The sequence below is a fragment of the Polyodon spathula genome, chromosome 23 (genome assembly GCF_017654505.1).
Source record: "Polyodon spathula isolate WHYD16114869_AA chromosome 23, ASM1765450v1, whole genome shotgun sequence".
NCBI lineage: Eukaryota > Metazoa > Chordata > Actinopteri > Acipenseriformes > Polyodontidae > Polyodon > Polyodon spathula.
The window spans coordinates 4,325,866-4,348,848 of NC_054556.1; the positions used below are offsets into that span (position 1 = coordinate 4,325,866).

Sequence of the window (22,983 nt, forward strand, 5' to 3'; positions counted from 1 at the left end):
ACTCCTTGTATGCAAACACTGCAGCAATCAGCGTGCAAGAGTCTGACAGCACATCTATTTAAAGCTTTTCAAAAAAAAGAATCACAGTATAAAAATACATTGTTAATGTTTATTATTTCAAAACCTAATTTCATATTAAGTTTCCACAATGAAACACACCTCCATATACAAATGTAACAGACTAAATAACTAAAACACTACATGTGCAGTTTACAGGTTATTTAACCAAAAATGTTTTGACATAGGACAACAGCGACATTTGATAGAAATACACACAACATTTTACTTTTGTTTTTTTTTTTTTGTAAAAACTACACATATTGCAGAGTGTATACCATTGCCCAAACTGTTCCTAAACAGTTAACAGTATATGCTTCCCACTAACATGATTCAAGTGTGGATACATTTACCAAAAATAAAAAAAAAAAACAAGATTTTGTTTTATGATTACCAATAGTCAACTATTTGTTTTATGCTCTGGAGACTAATTGATATACAATATATATATACCTCTATATATATATATATATATATATATATATATATATATATATATATATATATATAAGGTCTAAAAGTGACTTGACAACTCTTTCTGGTTTTTTTGGTGAACTGGTGCATTTAAAACCCAAAAATCAAAATTCAATTCTGGCATTTAAATTTTGGTTTTTAGTATTAAGGATATAAGAACTAACCTTTAAGAATTAGAAGTTTTTTTATATTTTGATAAATTCTAAAAAAAATGTATATACATTTTAGGTAGTATGTGTGTCGTGGACCTACAACCAATATATATATATATTCTATATATAATATATATATAATATATATATATAATATATATATATATATATATCTCAAGTATAAGTATACAGGTTCAATAATTAGGTCAACCATTGCCAATGGGCAGATCATTAAAACCTTTACGGTACGTTGTACATACGTGGTTCATATTTGAAACAGAACTGCTGTTTATGAATGGGAAAGGGGCATTATTAGTATGCTGAAGAGTATGGTTTACAATAGATGTACCTATTCAGCTGTTTCTTTTCAGGACAAACAGACTTTGAAACGATTCTGAATAGTTAGTCATGAAGCTTTTATAAAAACAAACAAACAAAAAAAACCCACAGAACAGCGTTGAAAACACTTACGAGGGGGAGGGTGGTCAGAATATTTCTGGTTAGTAGGTACCCAATGTATTCACAAAAAATAAAAATCTACGCACCAGTAAAATGTCCACAAAACCAGAAGACAAACTGGAGTGATTAAATAGGACTGCATGCACTCACCTTTATATCATTCATACTCTACTCAATATTTTTTGGCATCTGGAGAACTAATAACTTCTAAATTACTATGGTAGAACAAAACAGAAATAACTGGTCTTTAAAGAGGTGCAAAGTTTTCCTGTTCAAAGATGAGCTGTACAGCAGCGTCTACATCCTGCACTAGATGGTCTGGCTCCACCAGTGCCGGGTCGAAGTGAAAGTCTCTGTGGCCGTGGAACACAGTCTCTGTAATGCACTCGCTGGGGTCGGACGGTACCTGCGTGTGGGGATTGTAGACTCCGGTGCACACCAGAACAGACCTGCAGCTGGTGGCAGAGGGGGGGGCCAGTTCGCTCTCCCAGGCATTGTCCGACTCTTCCTGCTGGGAAACGGCACTGGCATTGCTCCCTGTCCCCGCCAACACCTTGGCCAGTGCTTTAGAACTTTTTCTAGAGGATTTCTCTTCCAGGTAGCGATTGTACAGGTTAGCACCATAAATATCGGTCATGAGGTTATCCCTGCAAGATAATTAATTAAATAATTCACACAAGATATTGCAGATGAGCAAACTGTATACATGCTCAAACCAACAGTTGCCACAAAATAAATGTGTATCAAATATGACTGTGTGGGGGGGATTATTGTGGTAATATACATCCCTTACAGCCACTGCATGCATAATTGTACCACATTATGTTCCCTATTGATCTATTTTATAATGCTTTTTTTTCACATTTTTGGCAGGGCAACTTCTCAAACTCCATAGACTACACACAAACTGTTTTAAAATGTCTAGAAAAGTAAATAAAATCGTGATTGAAAGGGATCTGTTAAGCGATTTTCAATTATTCTTCGGGGGGGGGGGGGGGGGGGGGGGGGGGGTTCCATGCCCTTGACATACAATTCTTCCAGGTATGTTGCTCCTACTGGAAAGCAGAATATGGATTATTTCTCACCCTATGGCATACAGGTTTCCAATCGGGTTCCTCCATTCCCTCTTCGCAGCCTGAGATCTGATCAGATACTCTGCATAGTGGTATGTCAGCTCGCTAGGTTTGCCCATCAGGGCCTCATATTTCAGGTCTTTGCCCGTTATCTTCTTATAGATGTTCTCCAAACAAACTAGGAACGTCCCGTGGCCAAACCTGAAAAAATAAACGACATTGTTCAGTGCCTGGAGTGAAGCCATGCAGCAAATACAAATACCAAGAGAGATTCTCTATTGAGGTGTGTGGCTGAGACTGCTTCTTTTGCCAAACACTTTTTCAGAAGATACAGGCTTAAATATGTTTTTGTCTTTAAAAACACACAGGAAGACAGGAGTTGGTATATTCCACAGCAGCATTGGAAATAAATGAAACGTTATGTTCCTGAAACTAGTCACATAGTGAAACACAGCATGTTCTGATCTCTGTTCTCATCAGCACACTGTATGTTTACCCAGGCCCCAAGGCAGATAAGATCAAGACCGAATGCTAAATTTGGACAACACTAATGAGACCACCACACGAAAAAGAATAAATAAATAAATAAATAAATAGAGGAACTGGACCACTATAATGAATGTAAGCATTGTTATATAAAGAAATAAAACCTAGTTTGATTGTTAGGAAAACGGACAAAGAAATAAATTAACAAACAGTTTATGTTTAGTCTACTAGTTGGAGGCCAGCATATGTACCGGCAGCCCAACCCCTTGTGGTTAGAACACAGTACTGCAAGCCAGGAGATCACAAGACCAGAAGATTCTGTGCTCAAGCACACCCTGCAACAGGAACTACAAGAAAAACATGTTGTATTCCAGTTGGACAGTACTTAAATATTTATACTGTACTACGTCAAGACAAAGCTGCAGCACATATTTTGTTGTAGTACTATCTGCTCCCCCTGAAGGTATTTAAATTAAGGTTGATTAACAACGATGCAAAGACTTTGGCCGTGTCTGGTCAATGTTCATTCCAAAAGCATGCCCAGGGGCTATAAACCAGTAAAACAAGTTGTACCACTGGCAATCTGATTTTTCATCAGCAAGCTTTAAATCTATTTTTGATTAATTGTTCTGATAATCTTTTAGTTCTTCAGTTCTTTTTTAATATTCTATATTAAACTAGTAGGGTTCATGGGCAGCATAAAAACAAGCAAGAACAGAAGGTTTTAGAAGTGCAAGCGTTATGCCCCACTGCATAACCCAATTACATCACCCTAGTTTAGATCTGCTCTGATCTGGTCTTTATTATATTGTGAAAGCACATCTATTATTTTCTCATAAACGGTCCAGCAGAATGATTTAAAAAACAAATTGTTTTGTAATCAATGAGAATGCTTATTTCTACAAAATGAAATATAATAATACACACACATGAGAGAGAGACAGAGAGAGAGAGAGAGAGACTCGGTGAAAACTTGTGTGCCAAAAGTTGCAAAAACAAAAAAAAAGCAATGGAAGTACACAAAAAAATGTGTGCGTGTCTTTATATATATATATATATATATATATATATATATATATATATATATATATATATATATATATATATATATATATATACCCCCTTTTGTTGTAGTACATCTTGGTTATGATTGTGGTAAGAAAATTGGGAAATGACTCGTTCACAAAACGTCGTTCTCCTAGCACTACGGTTATTTCGAAAGAGCGCGTGTCTGTTAGTATTACGACTTAAATTTTTTATCTTCCGTTAGAAGGGTGAAAATAAATCTTTGGTCTTTCCTGTAAATTTTTCTATATTTATTATTTATTCATAAATAAAATACAGGATTGAGGCATATTCCAAGTTTAACGAACGCAAGTAACCAAGCGGCAAGTCAAACCCCAAGTTGTTCCTACAAAGCAGCACATGAATTGAACTAGCGAAGCCAGAAAGCGTTTCAGCTGAATGGTAAAACAGACAGCAGAATTTTGAAAACATGCTCACTGCGCACAGAGCTGTCACCCTTCATTCGAGATCAGACAGGGCCTACCTTGGTGACAATGCTTCAGCCATCCACAGGAGGTCCACGTTACAGGCCAGCACAGGTACATGCGGGTAGCTCTGGCTGTTGTGGGCACCTCCTAGGTTCCCATTGGTCAGTAAAACGTCGACAATCAACTGTAGGTTTGTTTCCCATCGGATTGGCTCACCAAACAGAATTACAGCTGCAAGAAGAGGAGATACTGTTTTCCTCCTCAACTAATCGATCTTTATAGCTGTTGGTTAACCAATTCCAAACTGAAGCAACACATTTACACTGTAGTGATACTGAAAGATTACTTCGTATAAACTTGGGAGATCACGCTCCAAATCCTAGAAGTTGTGACCTTTTTAATTGATCCTAGTTAACAAAAAGTACCAGGTGGATTACATGGAGTCTTTCCACTTAATATGCAACTTGGGGAATAGAACCAAAACACAGGAGGTGAAACCCATTTCAAGGAGGTTGTTAGCTTAATATCTGTTACTGCAATGTTAAGTGTCATGTAGCCTTTTTTTGTTGTGTTATTCAGACTGTTCATTATTAAAATTGATTATTTTGCAATTGTATGAGCAATTGGTTGCAGAAAAAGGATGGAAATCCGTAGTCTTGATGCTGTACAACAGGGCAACACCTAATAAGACCCCCAATTGTCCTTGGTTTAAAAATCTTCAAGGAGGTACGAAGACAATTAAAAGGTTCCAGGTTAAATGAACAAATCTCACTTCAAGGTCTGTACAGCACATTATGCTGTTATCCACCCCTTTAAAAAGGCCAGTGACATTCAGTTAATGGATCATCCAGTTCACTCTAGTCAAGAGGCAAGTAAAGAAACACACAAAATGTATGTGGTATCAACACAGGTAGAGAACATTTCTCCAAGAGAAGAGGATCACAGCTACAGGACCCTCTCGAAAAATGATGCTTCCCCCAGTAACTTTCTCTTAAAGATACAGTAACCTAAATTAGTTTGTAAAGTGATATGGAGAGAGTTGTCACTAGAGTTAAAAATATATAACAGTACAAATACACAAATTTTGTCTCATTTTACATCATTTTATAAACAGATACCGAGGAGAAATAATCTTTCATAACTAACATTCAAATAAAAGAACAGGAAAATCCAAGACACTTCCAATTGATTTTTGTTTTTCATCATGAAATATTGTACTTACCATCTATTTTTGGCAGATTTACATCAGAGGAAGGCTACAGCGAGGGGAATGATAAAAAAAAGAACTCAAATTAAACAAGGTGCATTTTTATTTGTGATATGCAGGTGGCTACATATACAAAAGACTGATCTTTTGTAAGCGTTATCGATTGGTTAATATATATATATATATATTTCAAAAACCAACAGGGCTGCATTGTGTAACTCACATCATCTTAAAAAAACAGGACGTACAGAAATTGGGCTCTCAATAAGACAGGCATTTAGTTGAATAATTAATAATGTTTACATTGACATTAATTAATTCAGGCATGCTAAATAAGGCATAGGGTCTCATCAAAATAGAAAGGATGTCATTTATAAACTTAATACAATGATCCGGTAAGGATTTCATTGACAGAGCATGTGCAGCCCTGCAACATTCCACAAAGACCTGAATAACCCCAACAGAATGACGTACACAAGGGGAAAAATATAACAAACATATGTCTTTAAAGCTGTAATCTTAAAGTTCATGCATGTCCTGCTTCCTGGCAATGGTAAATGTGATCTCCCCCACCCCATTTTACAGCCAGAGCCTTCCACCACAAATGATTGGCACACTTTACAATATGGCCACAAACAAACTAATGAAACTTGACAGTTTCATTTATATTCGGAGGTTATGAACTGCTTCACTTTCTCTCAAACCAAACCCTTTGTCCTCAAAATGTTGGTAATGATGATTGTAACTGTGCAGTGGGTCTGTAAACTACCAACAGGCATTCATTCTGCAGTTATTACTGCATGTAGCAGGGCGGTAGGAAAGCCCTGCTATTTAAAAGTTATTTGTTTATTTTAGAACGTTTTAGTTGTTTTTGCAGCGTGGATGGGAAGCCCAACCACGTTAATTAAAACTTGCACAGAAGGTGGCCACCTCCCGAATTAGTTAAGCGATTAATGTGTGGCTAAATCAGGAGATGGTCACCTGTACAAATACCGGCTCTTTGGGGGTGGCTGTACGGAGGAGAGCAAGCGAGAGAGGAAATATTTAAAAAGTGTAGGATCAGTGAAGGCTATTGCCCAGCCTGACCCGTGTTTGATTTTGTTTTCGTTCAAATGTTTATTTTGTGCTGTGAGCAGTGTTTATTTTTGTTCAAATATTTTATTTATTTTTGTTTTCTTTAATAACGGCGCCACAGCGCATCTTTTGAGACTGCAGTACCTGCCTGTCTGTTTTTGTTCCGTCTTCTGGCCTGACGTCACCGCAACGCCATTTCCTGCCTCACCGCATTAGAACAAATTAAAAAATTAAGGCTACAAACACATGTTCCGCCCCACTAACTAGAAGAGGCTGCATCAAAAATAAATTGGTTTCAGTCAATGTAAAGTAATGAAATCAGTGAGCTTTTGCGACTCGTTTGTTTTGCTGAAGACCAAAATAAAAATTTGTTGGACAGGACAAAAGTGTTGCTTACCCTTTGTAAAAAGGTAGTATTATACCATATGAATTTAGAATGCATTTAAAGAAGTATGCATCAATTTCATTCCATGGTAATCTTTTCAGTTATCAATAAACCTACCAAGACATACATTTCAGTGAAACTGTTTTCTGACCAATGGAACGGCATTTTGAAGTGCTTTCTCCAACCACAACAGAACTCAACTACACATTTTCACATCGTGGGCAAAGAATTTTACAGCACCTGCATTTAGTGGAAATGAAAAGGACATGCTTCCTCTGAATTTCCCCATGCATTTTGAACCAGACAGCCTTCTCTTTGCAGTACAATTACCCACCTTTCAACAGACCATATCTATGTACAATTGCATCAAGGTTTTTCCAATCTAGATGAGAAGTACTCTTGCAGGCGCACTGGGAAATAGCAGCTGCTACCACAGAAAACACATACGTAAATCGAAGAGGTTTATTATGCTGAACACTCACCAGTACTTTCGGTCTTCTATTGTGGTCAACCATGTCTAGCAAGGGGAATGATTCTCGGAGTGTGTCAATAGTAACAACCTTAGAAAAACCTAAGCTGTTGGAATGCTGGTTAAGGATAAACAAATATCACAGATAGAAGATTATCCCTTTAAAAAAAAAGCGTCAAAGTCACAGGCATGGTTACTGCTCAGCGTTGTACATCCATACAGTATTTTTCTACGCTGCCATATCAAGGCTGCATCATCCTGCAGAAATTAAGTTTTATCCATTATCAAATCATCCAGGCTTGGTTTATAGTATGTGTTTGACTGGCCTACTTCCTAGCCGAGAACCCCCAGATTACTAGTTTGGACTCCAGACAGCAGACTGATGCTTCAGAAAGCATGCAGGCATAGTGCTGTATTCCTCCACAACAAGAAACATATTCTTGCCATGTCAGTGCTATACACCCAGCGTTTTGGCGGGTCATGGTTTTGTCCAATCCCTATATAGTGCTTATACCATCTTACCATGTTCTATCATGCTGTATTGTTGTTTCAGCTTAGATAACTATTCACTAGGCTTTCAAACTAATCTGCTTTTAACCTTGAGGTTCTGCCAGGACTGAAAGGGTTAAAAAAAACATTGGTTAGTAAAGCTGGTAAATAATGACAAGCCGCTTTATATTTAGAAAGTGCAAGGTATAATATATCCCTTTGTTACCACTAGAACAGGGTTAATATATCCCTTTGTTACCACAAGAAAGCTTCTTTCTGTATGACACTGCAGTTATTTACAGTGACAGGCCTTTTTTAATATAAACAAGATATATAACTTGACCAGAAACCTTAAATAAATAACTAACCTTAGCTGAAATGTTCAGTGATCATCACATCACAGCCAAAATACTATGCCTCTCTATAGTCCTTCGGTATAAATAAAAAAATTTAAAAAAACAGTCAACTAGAGTGAACAGAAATGTTAAACTATTGTGTTGAAAAGGTCAGGTAATTAAAGAACCCTTCCCTGTACTTTTCAAAGCACTTGTTTCAGTACAATTACACATATTGGTGTCAGTTAATTTCTTCTCACCATCTTAAACACAATAGCGGCCAGACTGTCGGATCAGTTTGCAAACCTTGTATTTAAAAGGAACTTCCCCAATATTTTGTACATGCGTCATTTTGGTCAGCTGTTGCATAACTATTCATTTTCTCTTGATAGCTTGTACTTAAAAGTACACAAGCATGCATTTGAATCTGTTCAGCTAGAAAACATAAAAATGGCCAGGCAAAGATTACATAATGCATTGAATGTGGAGGTTACCATGTGATATTAACTATGATTGTATGTTAACATGCAAACCAGTCAAGGCATTTATAAAAAGATGTATGCAACAAACAAACAAACAAACAAAAAAAAGGATACTTTTTGGCAATATCTAGCACTGGTCCTTGTCCAGACACTAGCACACACTTGTCTTGATACTTTCTGAACATTCGTAAAGGGCTATGTGACATCATCACCTGGTCCTGGGAAATCTGTAAAGTAATTAATTAATTAATTAATTAAATCAATCAATCAACATATCTATTAAAATATGAACTTGCATGTCACTAGAGCACAGAGATCTGAAGCCATGTGCTATGTTAATGTGATGTGTGTCAGTATTAGTTCATGTCAAGTGCCTTGTGGTCATATTGTATTCAATCCTGTGTTGTATATTAAGGGCTATATTTTTCCTTAACATGAAAGACGCTGTTATGTCTTCTTGTGTCTCAGCACACATTGGCTGTCAGGTGTCAGCACTGAAACAGTTAGGTATGTGTTTTTGTTTTTTTATCCACAGTCATAAAACAAGGAATAGGGATGCATCAGGAATTCAGAGCCTTTCACCACAAAACTAACAGACTAAAAACTGATGGCAGGAAGCAACACCTCAAAAGGAAAAGAGTAACTTTCAAGACTGCAGATGAAGAGACACAAACTTATGCATACAGTAACAGCACAGGTCAATTCCCCAGTTCAAATATATGCATGAGGGAAAGCATGTGCTGTATAGTTAAATGAACCTTGGTGGTATTCAACACCTTGTCTCATGGGGTACCAATGTAGCATTTCACTTGTTAAAGCAATGGCTTGTATCTTTAGATACAGAATTCTTTAGAATTGAAGCGGACCTGTTGAAGATGTATAAACCACACTACCATCCCACAGGTTTAATCAAGTCATACCGATACTCACAGGCACTCCTAGAATATGAGACAGCTGGTCTGCTTTGGTCTGGCGTAGGCAGTTCCCTGCATTTGTGACAAACACCACAGGCACAAGGAACTGCCCTTGAGGATTAACTAATTTTTGGAAGGCTTTTTTTGCTGCTGGGATGGGCGTCTTTCCTCGGACCAGCACTCCATCAATGTCAAACAGGAGACCAAAGCCAGGCTGCAACTGAGAAAAAAAAAGTTAACAGTTAACAAAAACACAGACTTAGGGCTGGCAAAACACTTTTTAATGGGGTAAAGCCAGAAATATGGCTATCATGTTTTACTGTAACATTTTATTAGCATTGTAAGAATACTACATATAGTCACAGTTCAATATACGAATGTTATATGGCAGTCAAGTCAACACTGTACATTACTGATCTGCAACTAAAAACAAAAGTCCATAATGGATACAGGAAGAAGAACGTATTACTTATACACTATAAAAGCAACTCCTTAATTTTAAATTCAAACCGAACACAAAAAGCGAACAGAGAGCAGGTAGCATCACTAATCTGAATACAACACACTCCTGCTTGGAATTCTGCAGTTACTGGGAAGTTGCATGAAGTGAAGTTAATCAACTTGGATTAGCAACTTCGCCCTAAAAACATACTTATCTGCAGGGAACTTTTTTGATCAACTTGCCCCCCTAGCCTCACATGAAGACTTAACAAGCACTTTCTCCAAACACTTATCATTTAATTAGTTAGGGTAAACTCAGAGAGACTTAAAAAGGACAGAGATATGTGGAGGCTAATTAAACGTAGTTTGGGATCAGGTGTGTTGAGGATACGGCTACAGTACAATGCCAATCCTGGAAAATTAGTGCCGGGGATCCTAGGGGGACACCTCTCACATCTCACTTCCACCAGCGATTCATATAAAATCAGTCTGAAGCAGCAATACAATACGATAAAAATGAAACAAAACCGGAAGGGCCGAGTGCAGTTCAAACACACAGATATAACAGGTCACCAGAAGGAACCTACCGTTCTGAATGACCGATTTACTGTTGTGCAAATGAGAAGAAGAAAAGGCAGCTAGTTTGAGCTAGTTTTATAGACTTGAGTTGTTTTTACATATTTATTTGTTCATATTAAATTTAACATGGTGCTTTCCCCTTCCAATTTAAAACCTGTTTGGTCACAGCACTGCCTTTGTTTCCACTTTGTGGTTTCCAGGTTTATTTTTTACTCACTGTAGCCATCTTGACCTGAAAACCTGATTTTCTAGCTACGTGTTTGTTTGTTTTTTTATGGCAAACATTTCAGATCCATTTACCAAAACACTCCCAGCAAACAAAAGAGTGCAATAGAAAACTTCTAGATCAGAGATAATTGGGACTTAATTTGCTTATTTTGCTCCACCAAGCAGGAATTACCTTCCTGCTGAAATAAGGGCAAGCATTAATCTCCCTGTTTTTAAGGTTTAAGTTCTTACAACCCCAATTTGAATGTTTGCTCCCAGCCGTAATAAAATTTCAACTGAATGAAAATGTAATTCAACAAAGGTGTACAAGATGTTCTTAAGCATGCCAAGGAACCAACTGACCACACAGTGAACCCAACAGTCCTTTTGTGTTCAAAGTGGAAAGTTTTCCATCTTATTTTACACTCTAAATAAGGTGCAGATTACTGTATTGGACTATTAGGGGCTGATGCAAGGATAGGTGCAATGCAAACAATTGTAGCCACAAAATCCAAATCTCAGCCAGGCAATTATTTTTCACTGCAGCCTATGTAAGCTTGACAGCAATGCAAATTACTCAACACCAACAAATAATGAGCCGCAATCGTGACAATGAGGGTCACAATTAGCCCAGAGGTGAGGTGGGTTAGGAGTACTGACAGCAGTAGGAACTGTCTGGAGTTAAGCAAACCAAACAAATATGTCAAACGATGGCACCAAAATCCTCTTGGCACATGGAAAAGAAATGTTTCTGAGGAGAAGCTGAAAGTCCTTACAGCAAGCATCGGTTAGGATACCAAACAGTCTATACGGTCTGCTATAGTGGAGAAAGACAATTACTGCGGACACCGCTGGAGAGGCAAGCGAAGAGAACAATCCATCCCAAACTAAGTGACCCTGGGTTTGAATGTGCAAAGTTTTCTCTGTATTGCCCTTCTCTTCCAAAGGTTTTTCTGCCTGTCCTCAACAAATATGGGTGTTTTGAAGGCGCAAATCACTTTGAACATATCCTTACATTGGCCCCTTAGTGTATATTTGAATATGTAAACAGAATAATCACACCAACTGGTAAATGTTTCAGTAGTAGACTACCAGTAATGTGTCATTTGCAAATTTCCAGGTACATAGTCTTCTCTGGTATTCATTTTAAGGCAATAAAACCAAAAACTGAATCCATGAAATGAAGGACAGCAGTTTGGTCAAAAGTAGATCAGACTCCAGATTTACTTTTCGCATCATTTGTGTCGCCTAACAGCTTTAAATTATGTCAATTTGTAACTTCATTGCTTTTGTGCTTTAAGCTTCATCAGTGCATTTCTTCTCATCTTTGGGGATAACACAGATTTCTTCCAGTCTGGGAAAGGGATTTTGCTTTGAACAGTGCAAGTCCAGCAGAGATCATTTTAAAAACATGATTTCCAATGCTCTGCTAAATAGGCCACATTCAGACTAGGTTCCAGAGCCTAACCAAATGCAAAACTTTCCTGAGATACCTCTGCTATCCTTTCAGAAATGCAGGGAGAGTCATACAGTGCAGGTTCGCGTCCTGGCTGTGGCGCTTCCCTGAGTTAGGGAGGTGAAACCACCTAGGACTTAGTTTTTCCACATTTCTCTACAGAGAACCCTGCTGGCCAGGTATCCAGTGAGCTCAGAGCAGACGCCTGCAGGGCTGGCCTTTGTCGTCGAGGTCGGTGGCTCGCTGCCATCAGCTCTCGAGTTCCTGGGTAAAAAAGGAAAAAGGAAGCTGGCTTGGTCGTGGGATCGGAAGACGCCAACTGAACCTTCGAGTCTCCCGAGCCACATGGCGAATTGCTGCATAGCAACCAATACTCCTGGAAATGACAAACCATGCCTACGAATGTAAGATACTGAGATACAGTAATAAACAAAGCCCACTCTGCAAAGTGAAACAAGGGGGAAGATCACAAGTGCACTGCTCTGACATCTTAAATTACATTTCGCAGCAGATCTAAATCATTTACGCAATCTGAAAGGATATCTTTTGAACTTAAAAATAAACATGCGACCCCATCTGACAGATACAACGCTAAGACGACTCACAGAGAAAGATGGCATTAGTGTTAAGGGGTTAAAAATAAGCAGGTTAGAAGACTTACCCATGACTGGTTGTGGTGCCAAATAAATGTTTCATAAACATGAAGCAATACATGTTCTGTTTCTTTCACCATGTGTAGTGCATTTGAACAGAGGTGCGAGTAGGCAAACTTATTAAAAGATTAATTGTCTTGGACCACAGGAGAAAACGGGACTTTTTTTTTTTTTCTTGGCTGGTGTTCAGAAAGCACACTTTAATTACTGCTGAGGAGCACTACTTCATGAAGTGAGGAGTTGAGAGACAATAAGGCATAGACTACACATTAAACAAACAAGAGCTACCTTCATGGCTACCACATTTCTCAAACCACTTAGTGTTTTGGGGTTGTGGAGTGGTTCTACTGAAGCTGGAGATATGCTCAATTTGATAAACGTATTTGCTACGTACGTAACACTGTCAACAGCAAATCAGAGAACAGGATTTCGCTCTATTGCGATTTAATTTATTGTGAAGGAGGGTCCACCAAAACACACCAGCCGATACATTTACAGCGCGAGCAAAAATACCCAACCATTTCTCCAAGGACATGTTATTTTCTATATAATCTGTGTACTAAAACCATCTCAGTGTACTACATTTTAATGTTAAACAAACCAGTAATTTAAACATAAAAACACCGTTGTTGATTACTGTAAAACTAAAACCTGAAATAATTTGAAAAAAGTTCAAATAAATTACACAAGGCAGTGTTTATTTATCGGAAGGTGGTGTTGAAAAGAGCAAATAGAGTAATATACAGTAGCGATACAAAAGACAACCGACTAACAAAAAAGGAATCTCAACAGCAAACACAATGTTTCACAGATGCGATCCCTCACCTTGCTGTCGGAGGCAATGCCGCAGCGTCCCAGCCGAACCTTTTTCTCAAGTCGCGGGCTGCAAATAGCGTTCGCAGCCCGGTTTAAATACGAGAAACCTCTCATTGTCTTCTTCTTTAGCTCACCGGAGAACCAGACTAAGATGAAGGCAGCCGGTGAGCGTAAACCTAACTAAAATGCCGGATATAGCCGTCTTTCTTCCCCCACTGTTCTATGTCTCTGTTATATTCATCTCTTGAGGAGGTAGCGTGACGCCATCACAGAGGGAGGTGTCCGAAACCTTTTCAGGACCGGGGGAGAAACATTAGATTCCTCTGGCAGTGAGTCAGCCCATGAGCGGGTGGGTGCTGTTAGGATACTTAATAGTCGTGCGCAGCTGTAATGACATACATGGACCTTTTAAGAATTGTAATAATAATAATAATAATAATAATAATAAATAAATAAACACACACAAAATCGACTTATAAGTAACTTTGAATGTTACACAAATTGTAACATAAGAGCTATTAAACATGCTCTCAGTCCCATTCCTTCGTTGACTTTTATGATTGAAACAAAGGGTCCAGGGTATTTGCAAAGTCCTGTATACTGTGGAGGGTGTGTGGTCCAGTGATTAAAGAAAATGGCTTGTAAACAGGAGGTCCCTGGTCCAAATCTTGGTTCAGCCATTGAGTCATTGTGTGATCTTTCAGGTGTGAAGTTGTTGTAAGTGACTGCAGCTGATGCATAGTTCACACATCCTAGTCTCTGTATGTCACCTTGGATAAAGATGTGTGCAAAATAAGCAAATAATAATAATAATACTGGACCTGCCAACCAAGCACCTACTATCAGTCTGTGCAACAAGGAGATGCAGCTTTTATATACTGTATTACAGAATGTATTTTCATGGATTTTATTAGCATAACAAACTAATCCTTCATGTGAAGCGTGACACATTACACAACAGTCTTTCATAGTTCAAGTTTTGCAGATCTTATGGACCTTCCCCTGTATGTGCTAAATAAGTTTTGTTATTTCAGTTTGGTCCAGTAAGATACAGGCCCCGCAGGTACATTCCGAATGGTGCTTATTAAAACATTCTTATGCTGTTTCAAGTAATACAATGTATTCATTTATGAATACATTTCTTTAAGAATCAGATGGCATACCATTCAAATGCATACAGTGAAGCTGTAATTACTGTACACGTAGTTATTGAACCATGCTGTGTTAATGTAACATTTGATGGATCCAAAGTGAAATGTAAGTACCATTTAGATCCAGTTCATCATTGGTGTAGCCTGCATTTTGACAGATGCTATCAGCCCCTTATCTTCCCATCTGTGTTGCCAGCTCCAAGGGCAACAGATTTGTATCTTAGCATCACCACCTTGGTAACTATAGAGGGGTCATTGAACCAAAACAAACACTTCAACCGTCATACAAAATGCACAAGTCCAAAAGAATCTGTGCTACTTTTTTCCATCACCCTATAGAATTAACTAATTTTGCTTCATAAAGTTGACTGAAACCTGCTGAATAGTGTTATGTTAATATATATTATTTTAAATTAAGTTTCAATCCTAAAATTCTAGTTGATGCACCACTTTTGGCCATAGCTATAGATGCACCAGTGTTTCTCTGGGAAATTGTGATCAGGTATCAACTACTAAAACTTCACTGTTAACAAAAAACATCATTCTGCTACTGCACTTAACTAATTAGAAGTTCTACTTCGGCTGATCGAAAGGTTTCAGGACCTGTATCCCACCTCCATTAACAATCTAATCAGATAACAGTTCTCATCAGAATTGTCAGTTCTGTGCTTCCACACAGCGTCAGCAATATTTCAGTTTTGTGACGGTTGCCTTCATGGCTTCAGCTAGTGGAGCTGACAGATTCACAGTTGCTCCGTGTGTGTAGGGAGGGATTCCATTGTCTACCATGAATATTTCTATGGTACGGTACACTGGGGTGAACACAGATATTTTTTTTTTTAAATTAATTTCTGGCCTTAAATCTGAACTACATGTCTTGTTACCAATATTCTTAAAAGTAAACTCCTGTTTTTACCAGACCTCAATAAAAGGTTAACTCATGCCTACATGTCTACTCATGTTTCACACTACATTTATTCCAGCTTCTAAAAAGTTATTTAAATGTTCAGATGTTGTACCATTTAAATAATTAAAAGCGCCCTCTCATAGGATTTTACATATATACAATGTATACATTTTGGGATTGTGTTGATCATAAGGTCTTCATGGAAGTTAAATAAGAAATAAGAACCTGTTTATGTAATTCGTTTATAAATATGAATATTTTTAAAACAGTGTTTTTAATTAAAATTCTTCTTGTCAATCCTTCTGAGTCGTTATCCTATTAAATCTTTATGCAAGTAACTGCATCAGGTTTTGTTTCGCAGTTGAGAGAACCTGCTGCATTTAAAACAAAAACACAAACGTAACAAAACAGATGAGTAACATTTATACATCCTTTTCCACTTAAATCTCTCAGAATTTACTCTTCAGGTGAGAGAAGACGACGTGCATTTAAAACAAATAAAATTGTTTTAATTTTTTTCTTTACAAAATAAGTTTACTAAAAGTATTTATTATTACAAAATGAAAAAACAAAACTTGTTGTTATGTACAATATTTTGTGAGAGGTTTGCGATGCACCATAAGTGGAGTTGGTTTCACTGGTATCTATGTCAATAAAGCTAATGACACAACATTTTATCCCATTATATATCACTGAGCCTTCCAATGAAACCTGAGTTCCTGGGGGACACACACAACAACAGTTATGTTGCCAGCAGTCTTTGACCCAAGAGGAATTAAAGGCAATCTTCTTTCATAAAAGTCAGACACATAATTTCAGAACAAACATGTTCCACCCATCCACTGGCTGCTGATGCTACAATCCTAGAAGTGTCTTCGCTTCTTCACTTTGTGCCATTAGAGTTTCACTGGCATATTTCTGCAGCAGCTCCATCTTCTTCCTTCTGACCAGGGCCTCTTCAATCTGGAATCGCAAACAATACGTTTCAGAATACTGTATTTCTAAAAGGCTGGAAACCGATCAACACTTTGGTACAAATATCTTATGTGGCTCCTCAAAAATAATTTCTTAACCTTTTCCTAAATAATGAATACACCAAATGTATATACACCAAATAGCAAACTAACTTAAAGTCATGCATGCATATACCCATGACCAGCTGCTGTTTGTTATCTGTCTTAGTCAGCAGTTAACCAACCCTAAATGTCTGCCCAAATTTAAAATTATATTGATAACAGTTTCTTAAACTATTTTAGTACATATTCTGGACACGATACACGTCTATGAACCTTGTGCAATGTGACTCTATTACTTACAGAAGGCAGGTTATATAGCTGATGAGCAAAACTAAAAGCCTTAGTACTGTCATGTGTGTCAATGTCTTTCATAGAAAAAAACTTGAAGAATGTTCACCTACACAATGTATTTTTATTAGTCTAGGTCTATTTAGAGAAAATAATTGCATATTTCTTAAATCGACTTAAAATACCAAAATAACTTGGATTACAGTTTAGTTTCCAGCCTATATATATTTCCTACAATTTCAAAATAGTAAATCTTTCCCCAAAAGGAAAACAAAATGCTGTCTATTCATACGCATTCTTGGAGTCATAGTGAACACAACTACCTTCATTTTACACCTGTCTTTACTCATACACTCCTGTCCCTCCTACATACAGTTCAGATTCCATCTGGCTAGACTCTAATAAACTCTCTATTGTATACACACATTTTAACCAGGTATTGTGCAAGTATTATACGATTATGTGTGGGTGCTCTGTATGTAGAGCACCAGCAAGTTCTTACCTCTTTCTGGGAGGGTACTGGGACATGCGCTATAAATTTCTGTGATCCTTCCTCGCCTTCCACAGGTTCGCCAGTTTCTTCATCAGACTGCGTAAACAAACAGATTTTGGTTATGAGAAATAATTATTATCTTCTGTGTCCAATATCATATACATCAATAATACCACATTCATTATAAAAGTTTTTACAAGACGGTTTTGTTCATGAGTCTCAGGTAGACAGTACAAGCAGATAGTTTCAAAAAAAAGGGAGATCATGAACCACTGCACTTGTGATATTACATGTCTTACTTATAGAAATGCTTTGACTACTTTTGAAGAGGGGACAGTTATCTAGTCAGCGATACCAAGGTGTTTTGCTGGTGTTAAATATCTGATCCACCTGTTGGTCATTCTTAGAAAAGTAATATGTTTTGGAGGTACCATTGCACTTGGCAGTCGGCTTTTTCAAGAATATATCTGAAGAACATAGACGATCTATTCAAGGATACCAGTTTTCAGTAGACAAGCTGTCAGAGTTGAGTAAAACACAGAACCACAGTTTTATAACATTTTGGTAGACGAGGGCATATACGCTGCGACCCATCCCAGTGGTCAATGTCAACAGGTATGCGTTTTCATGGTGGCCTTTCATGCAGGTTTGACTGTAGTAGTGTACTGCAAGCTGTGCATTTACCACATCCTCTTGAACCGCATAAATGTATTCTTCCTCCTCCACTTCCTCCTTGTCCCCTGCTTCTTCCCCAGCCAGACGAGCCTCCTTCTCTGCCTTCCATCTCTCCACAGCCTCAGCTAAGACTGAAACAAAAAGACGCAACACTTAAAGTTCCAGTGAAAATAGTATTCCAGCAATATGAGGCTGTGTGGGACTGCTGTTGCAATGACGTTACACCAGCAAAACAATCATCCGTGCTTTTAATAATGACAATCTGATTTTAAATCTTTAATAAATAAATAAATAAAAACTTTTGCTGTCTACTACTGAACATTAACATTTTTTTTTGTATAAATTATATCTGTTCACTTTTTGCAGCATTGTTATGTATTTAAACTACATTAAAGAATTCATCCAAAAAAATAAAACTCAACACCAAGCCCCAAAAACACATCAGAGTAGTAATTTATAAACGCAGTCCATCTGACTGTGGTCATGTGTTAAAGCACAAGATAGCATCTCAAGCGTGATTGCAATTAATAGATACGATCTTATGAGACTAGATAATGATGGGTAATGCTCTTCATTTCCCCATGCATCCCAGTAATTAAATGCTACAAGCCAGTGATTAAGCAGAACTGTATGAGACTGAATCAGTTGTGCAGTCAATAGCTAATGAATATTGTCACGTGCTTGTCTTTGAAATGGCTGAATGAACTTAGAACAAGCAGTAAAAAAAAATATACTGATTGATACACATTGGGATTCTATTTAAATTCAACTAACATTACCACTGTTAGTGAATGAAAATATTTAGTATTTAGTATTTTAATATTTAATATAAGTTGTGCAATGAGCCTGTGCTTCTGAAATAAAAACTATTCTCTTGCATGAGGCAAGTGAACAAATTACCTAGTCACATGTCTAGCAAGAACCTGTTTGGCTCTGATAATATAACCTATATTTTGCCATTTTTCCTACACAATTTGAAATGCCCAATAACTGATCAGCTTCTGATCCCTGGCCTCAAGTCCTGTCAAGTTAGTCTGGTACCTGATGCAGTAGGAGGTTGTTCCAGTTGTTTTTGTCCCTAAACCTGCAGTATCCACTTCAATGCCCTGCTCCCTGTACACCTCCATCCAAGAACAGGAATCAAACACTGTTTACATGACAGGATTTAGCAGGGTGTGTCATTTCAATATTTCTAACTTGGGTTCTGTGCATACAGCTGCACATGAACAGAATTAAAGGACGATCTTGAATATTTCTGTCATTACAAGACCTGAAAATACTGTAGGCATATACCTTGTTTCTCATACTCCTGTTCTAAAGGTACTAAAACACCATCATCTTCATCTCTGTAGCCATAATATTCTGCATCAATATCTTTCATAAGCTCTCCACGGGTCTTCCTTGGAGGTGGGAGTGCTAGATGAAAAGAAAAGAAAATGAATCTTGCTTCAGTCAGTATGCAACACAAAAAATATATACTCAACTCTGGGTTGGCTGGGGGGTTAATATGGCTTTGTTACAGGATAGCATCACGGCACGGATGTTATCGGCAGGGAAGAGAGACTCAGACACAGAAAAGCTGCAGTGAAGCGCTAATGCCCAGGTTTATTCAACACAAATACTGAACATTAAACAGAACAAAACACATTAACAAAATAAAAATGGCACAAGGGCCAAAATAAAAGGTCTACAAAAATTCACACAATGTAAACAAATAAAGTTTAAAAGAAGCAAAACCGATTTCAAACCTGACTTAGTTCAAATATAAATACCTGCTGATAAATATATAATTAAATAAAAAGTAATTTGCCCATTTTTTAAAATTACATTGTTATTTTTTATTTTTTTTTAACAAATAAATTGTGACCTGCTTCCGTTGCCAATTTTGAAATATCACGCTCTTGGTATAATCACAAAAATAAAAAATGACTGCATCCCGGCTAATATGTACAGAGCTTTTTTTGTTATCACAAACCATGCTTTGAAAAAGGAGACAAAAAAACATTTCTGAGATTAAAAAGGCAATTACATAGTTTAATTTGGAAATTTGCTAATAGGTTCTGAGTGACCAACATCCCAGTCACTTACTGTACAAAGTTAGCATAGCTATAATCTTTGCTAATTAAGCTCGAGACTGGCACATCTTTGGAGCAGACTTCTGTCCTTTAAATGTACTTACGCTCTTTCTCAAAGAGCTCCCGAACCCCTGGTAGATCTTTGGCAGCACCAAAGTATTTGTAGCCTCTGTTTCCTGGCACCTCTTTCCCTTCATGATCCAGCATCCTAGGTCCAACTCTCTGTGGAGGGGAAAAACAGCAGAATTTCAGTTTGCTGTTACAGAGAACTGAAGCGACATAGCAGGATCAGCACTAAAGGTACCAGCTTATATACTTATATTAGCGTCTGGTAATTTACACAGTAGCAAAATGAAAAACGAAAAAATAAATTCAACTGTAAGCACAACTCGCTTTCGCTTTCCTGTAGTCATTTTGCATTAGTGTAGTACACTTGGGTGATGTTGCCGATCATGGCGGATAAACGGCTAGACCGGATACACCACGGATTACTGTACAACAGCTTTGATAGCCGTATCACTGGAAGCATGATGCCAAACAAAGTCAAGAAAGTTATACATCCAACAATTGATAGGAAAATTATTTAGCAGTTTGAATATGGACGGAAAACATTTTGTCAAGGTCTGAGATGGTCACGTGGGTATTTGACACAGAATTCTTCTACTTTAGAAAGCAACTTACTGCATAATCAGGACCTCCCAGCTCCTTAATCCGAATTTCCCAATGTCCCTTCTCTCGGAGCAGCTTATTGATTTCATCGTTAAGGTCCCGTATCTTAAATTCCCCCAAGCCGGCTAGTAAATGAAAAGGATGCTTTGATTATTAACGAGCCAGGATATAGGGACAATTATTTATTTTATATATAAAATAAACGATCAAATTCCTTACCATTTTGAATCTGTGCAACCTTTTTAGAAATTTCACTGATTATCTAAAAAAACAAACATATTTAACAGTTAAATATACATGCATGTGACCTAGCTTCAATATTTTAACCATAAACAAAATAATTCAAGAGAATGACTTAACACACAAAAAAAAAAAATCATAGAAGTTCAAGCCTGTAGCTTTTAATATTTCAAAAGGAATAAAACACACAATTGAATTGATATGGATTTCAGATGTAGCCCACTAAAAATATGGTTCTGTTTCAATCCCAGTAATGTCATATCAGGGACAAGTGAAGTTACATGAACTTAGTGAAAAAACAGTATTGTCAATTTAAATTTAAACAGACTTTCTAAATAAAATTTCCGACTCCTAACGAACACTGCCTTATTTTCTTACCTGTCTTCTCCATCTTTCTGCTTTCGGTAACTCGTTGCATTCTGAAGCAAGAAAAGGCCTCCTCTCCTGTTGGGTTGAACACATTTAAAGTGAATGATTTGGGTACAGCGAGAAGGATTTAGTTATGCAAGTTAACATCAAAGTCAATAACACTGATGCCCTTTATATATATTTACACATATGCAGCATAGTTATTTGATGTTTTTAACTATTGTAAACAGAACTGAATTACTGGTAAGAATCATCATTTTTAGATGGCCACAGTGTCATGATTTTTGCCACTACATTAATAATGTTTCTAGGAATTTTCCACTGACCTTAACTTTTCCATCCTCGAGTTGAGCCTGGCGAAATCTCGCCAGGGCTGTCCTGCAAGACAAAAACAATATATTCAGCAGGGAGATAAATATCTGCATTGTATAACAACATAAAACTGTACTTCCAAGTAGGCAACATAGTCAGCACATTTAAATAAAAAGTAAACTTGACACATGATTAAACAAAATGGCTAATTAAAATAAATAATTAAAATAAATAAATAATAATAATAATAATAAAGACTGTATTTGAAAATACTACGATGACTCTTACTCTTTGTTAGAAAATGACAAGACATGCATATCAGTGTATTAGCAACACAGTGCAAATCCCCAGTTTATTGTCACCAAAGGTTAAAAGACTATACTTACATGGCCTTTTCAGCATTTCGAGCCTATTGTTGAAAAAGAAAATAATTTCATTATGACTATACACCTTGTTCTTTCATAAATTCTGTTAAGGGTTTAGTGTGGTCATATTTTTACTCTGCTTCAAACATAATTGTATCCACTGTAATATGTAAAAATAATTTACACAAAAAATTTCGCTAATTTGCTTAAATCTCCACCCACCCCTTGAAAGTATATTAATATAACAGTGTCAAATCTCTTTGATTCTTTTAGTTTTTCATTCACATTGAGAATTGTCATGTTTTCACAAATGCCAATTAAGCTATATGTTGCACTAATAATAAACAGAATGCGCTACCCTGCATTGACACAAACAATGTAGGTTGTTTAGACAAATGCAGGGATGGATATATAAGCCTCTTAGTATTGCATAGCAATTCATCCATTTCAGGTTTTACTAGGAGCTTGATTAGCCCTAGCATATAAGTAACGAGCGCTGATGTAGCCATAGTGTAACATTTTCAGCCAAATGCCGTTACAGCTACGGTAAAAGCCACAATATGTCCTATAAGAAAGCATCGAGACCAAAATAATACATGTAAATAATGAAAACACTGTTTTTAACAACGTACCATCTTCGCTTTTCAATGTATTATACAAGACTTCCTCCAGGTTCCCCACGCTGAATGAAAACAGGAAGGGATTGTTACTACAAGGGTCAG

The 22,983-nt window shown here is 37.2% G+C and overlaps 2 protein-coding genes across 2 annotated transcripts; both read right to left on the reverse strand.

Annotated features, from left to right (window-relative positions):
* Positions 1 to 1,016: 1,016 nt before the first annotated feature.
* Positions 1,017 to 13,975, reverse strand: LOC121297949 (haloacid dehalogenase-like hydrolase domain-containing 5). Its single transcript, XM_041224580.1, has 8 exons — positions 13,711 to 13,975; positions 9,566 to 9,769; positions 8,750 to 8,862; positions 7,343 to 7,436; positions 5,417 to 5,450; positions 4,251 to 4,425; positions 2,228 to 2,416; positions 1,017 to 1,789 (listed from the first exon to the last, which is right to left on the reverse strand). The coding sequence occupies exons 1-8, from the start codon at positions 13,813 to 13,815 to the stop codon at positions 1,390 to 1,392; spliced, it is 1,314 nt and encodes a 437-aa protein (XP_041080514.1). The 5' UTR covers positions 13,816 to 13,975; the 3' UTR covers positions 1,017 to 1,389.
* A 2,346-nt stretch (positions 13,976 to 16,321) lies between these two features.
* Positions 16,322 to 22,970, reverse strand: LOC121297811 (pre-mRNA-splicing factor ISY1 homolog). The gene is made up of 11 exons (XM_041224322.1): positions 22,894 to 22,970; positions 22,283 to 22,305; positions 21,911 to 21,962; positions 21,594 to 21,659; positions 21,195 to 21,237; positions 20,988 to 21,100; positions 20,411 to 20,528; positions 19,525 to 19,647; positions 18,241 to 18,362; positions 17,566 to 17,652; positions 16,322 to 16,722 (listed from the first exon to the last, which is right to left on the reverse strand). Exons 1-11 carry the CDS (start codon positions 22,894 to 22,896, stop codon positions 16,615 to 16,617), a joined length of 858 nt encoding a protein of 285 aa, XP_041080256.1. The 5' UTR covers positions 22,897 to 22,970; the 3' UTR covers positions 16,322 to 16,614.
* Positions 22,971 to 22,983: the final 13 nt, after the last annotated feature.

Coding starts and splice junctions, on each gene's coding strand:
- LOC121297811 (XM_041224322.1), bottom strand. Junction 21,101..21,194: donor GGTTGCACAGATTCAAAATG/GTAAGGAATTTG, acceptor TTCATTTACTAG/CCGGCTTGGGGGAATTTAAG. Junction 19,648..20,410: donor GGAGCTCTTTGAGAAAGAGC/GTAAGTACATTT, acceptor CTTTTCATCTAG/CACTCCCACCTCCAAGGAAG.
- LOC121297949 (XM_041224580.1), bottom strand. CDS start 13,815: ATGAGAGGTTTCTCGTATTTAAACCGGGCTGCGAACGCTATTTGCAGC. Junction 9,770..13,710: donor GCATTGCCTCCGACAGCAAG/GTGAGGGATCGC, acceptor TTTTTTTCTCAG/TTGCAGCCTGGCTTTGGTCT. Junction 8,863..9,565: donor CTCATATTCTAGGAGTGCCT/GTGAGTATCGGT, acceptor ATTACTTTACAG/ATTTCCCAGGACCAGGTGAT.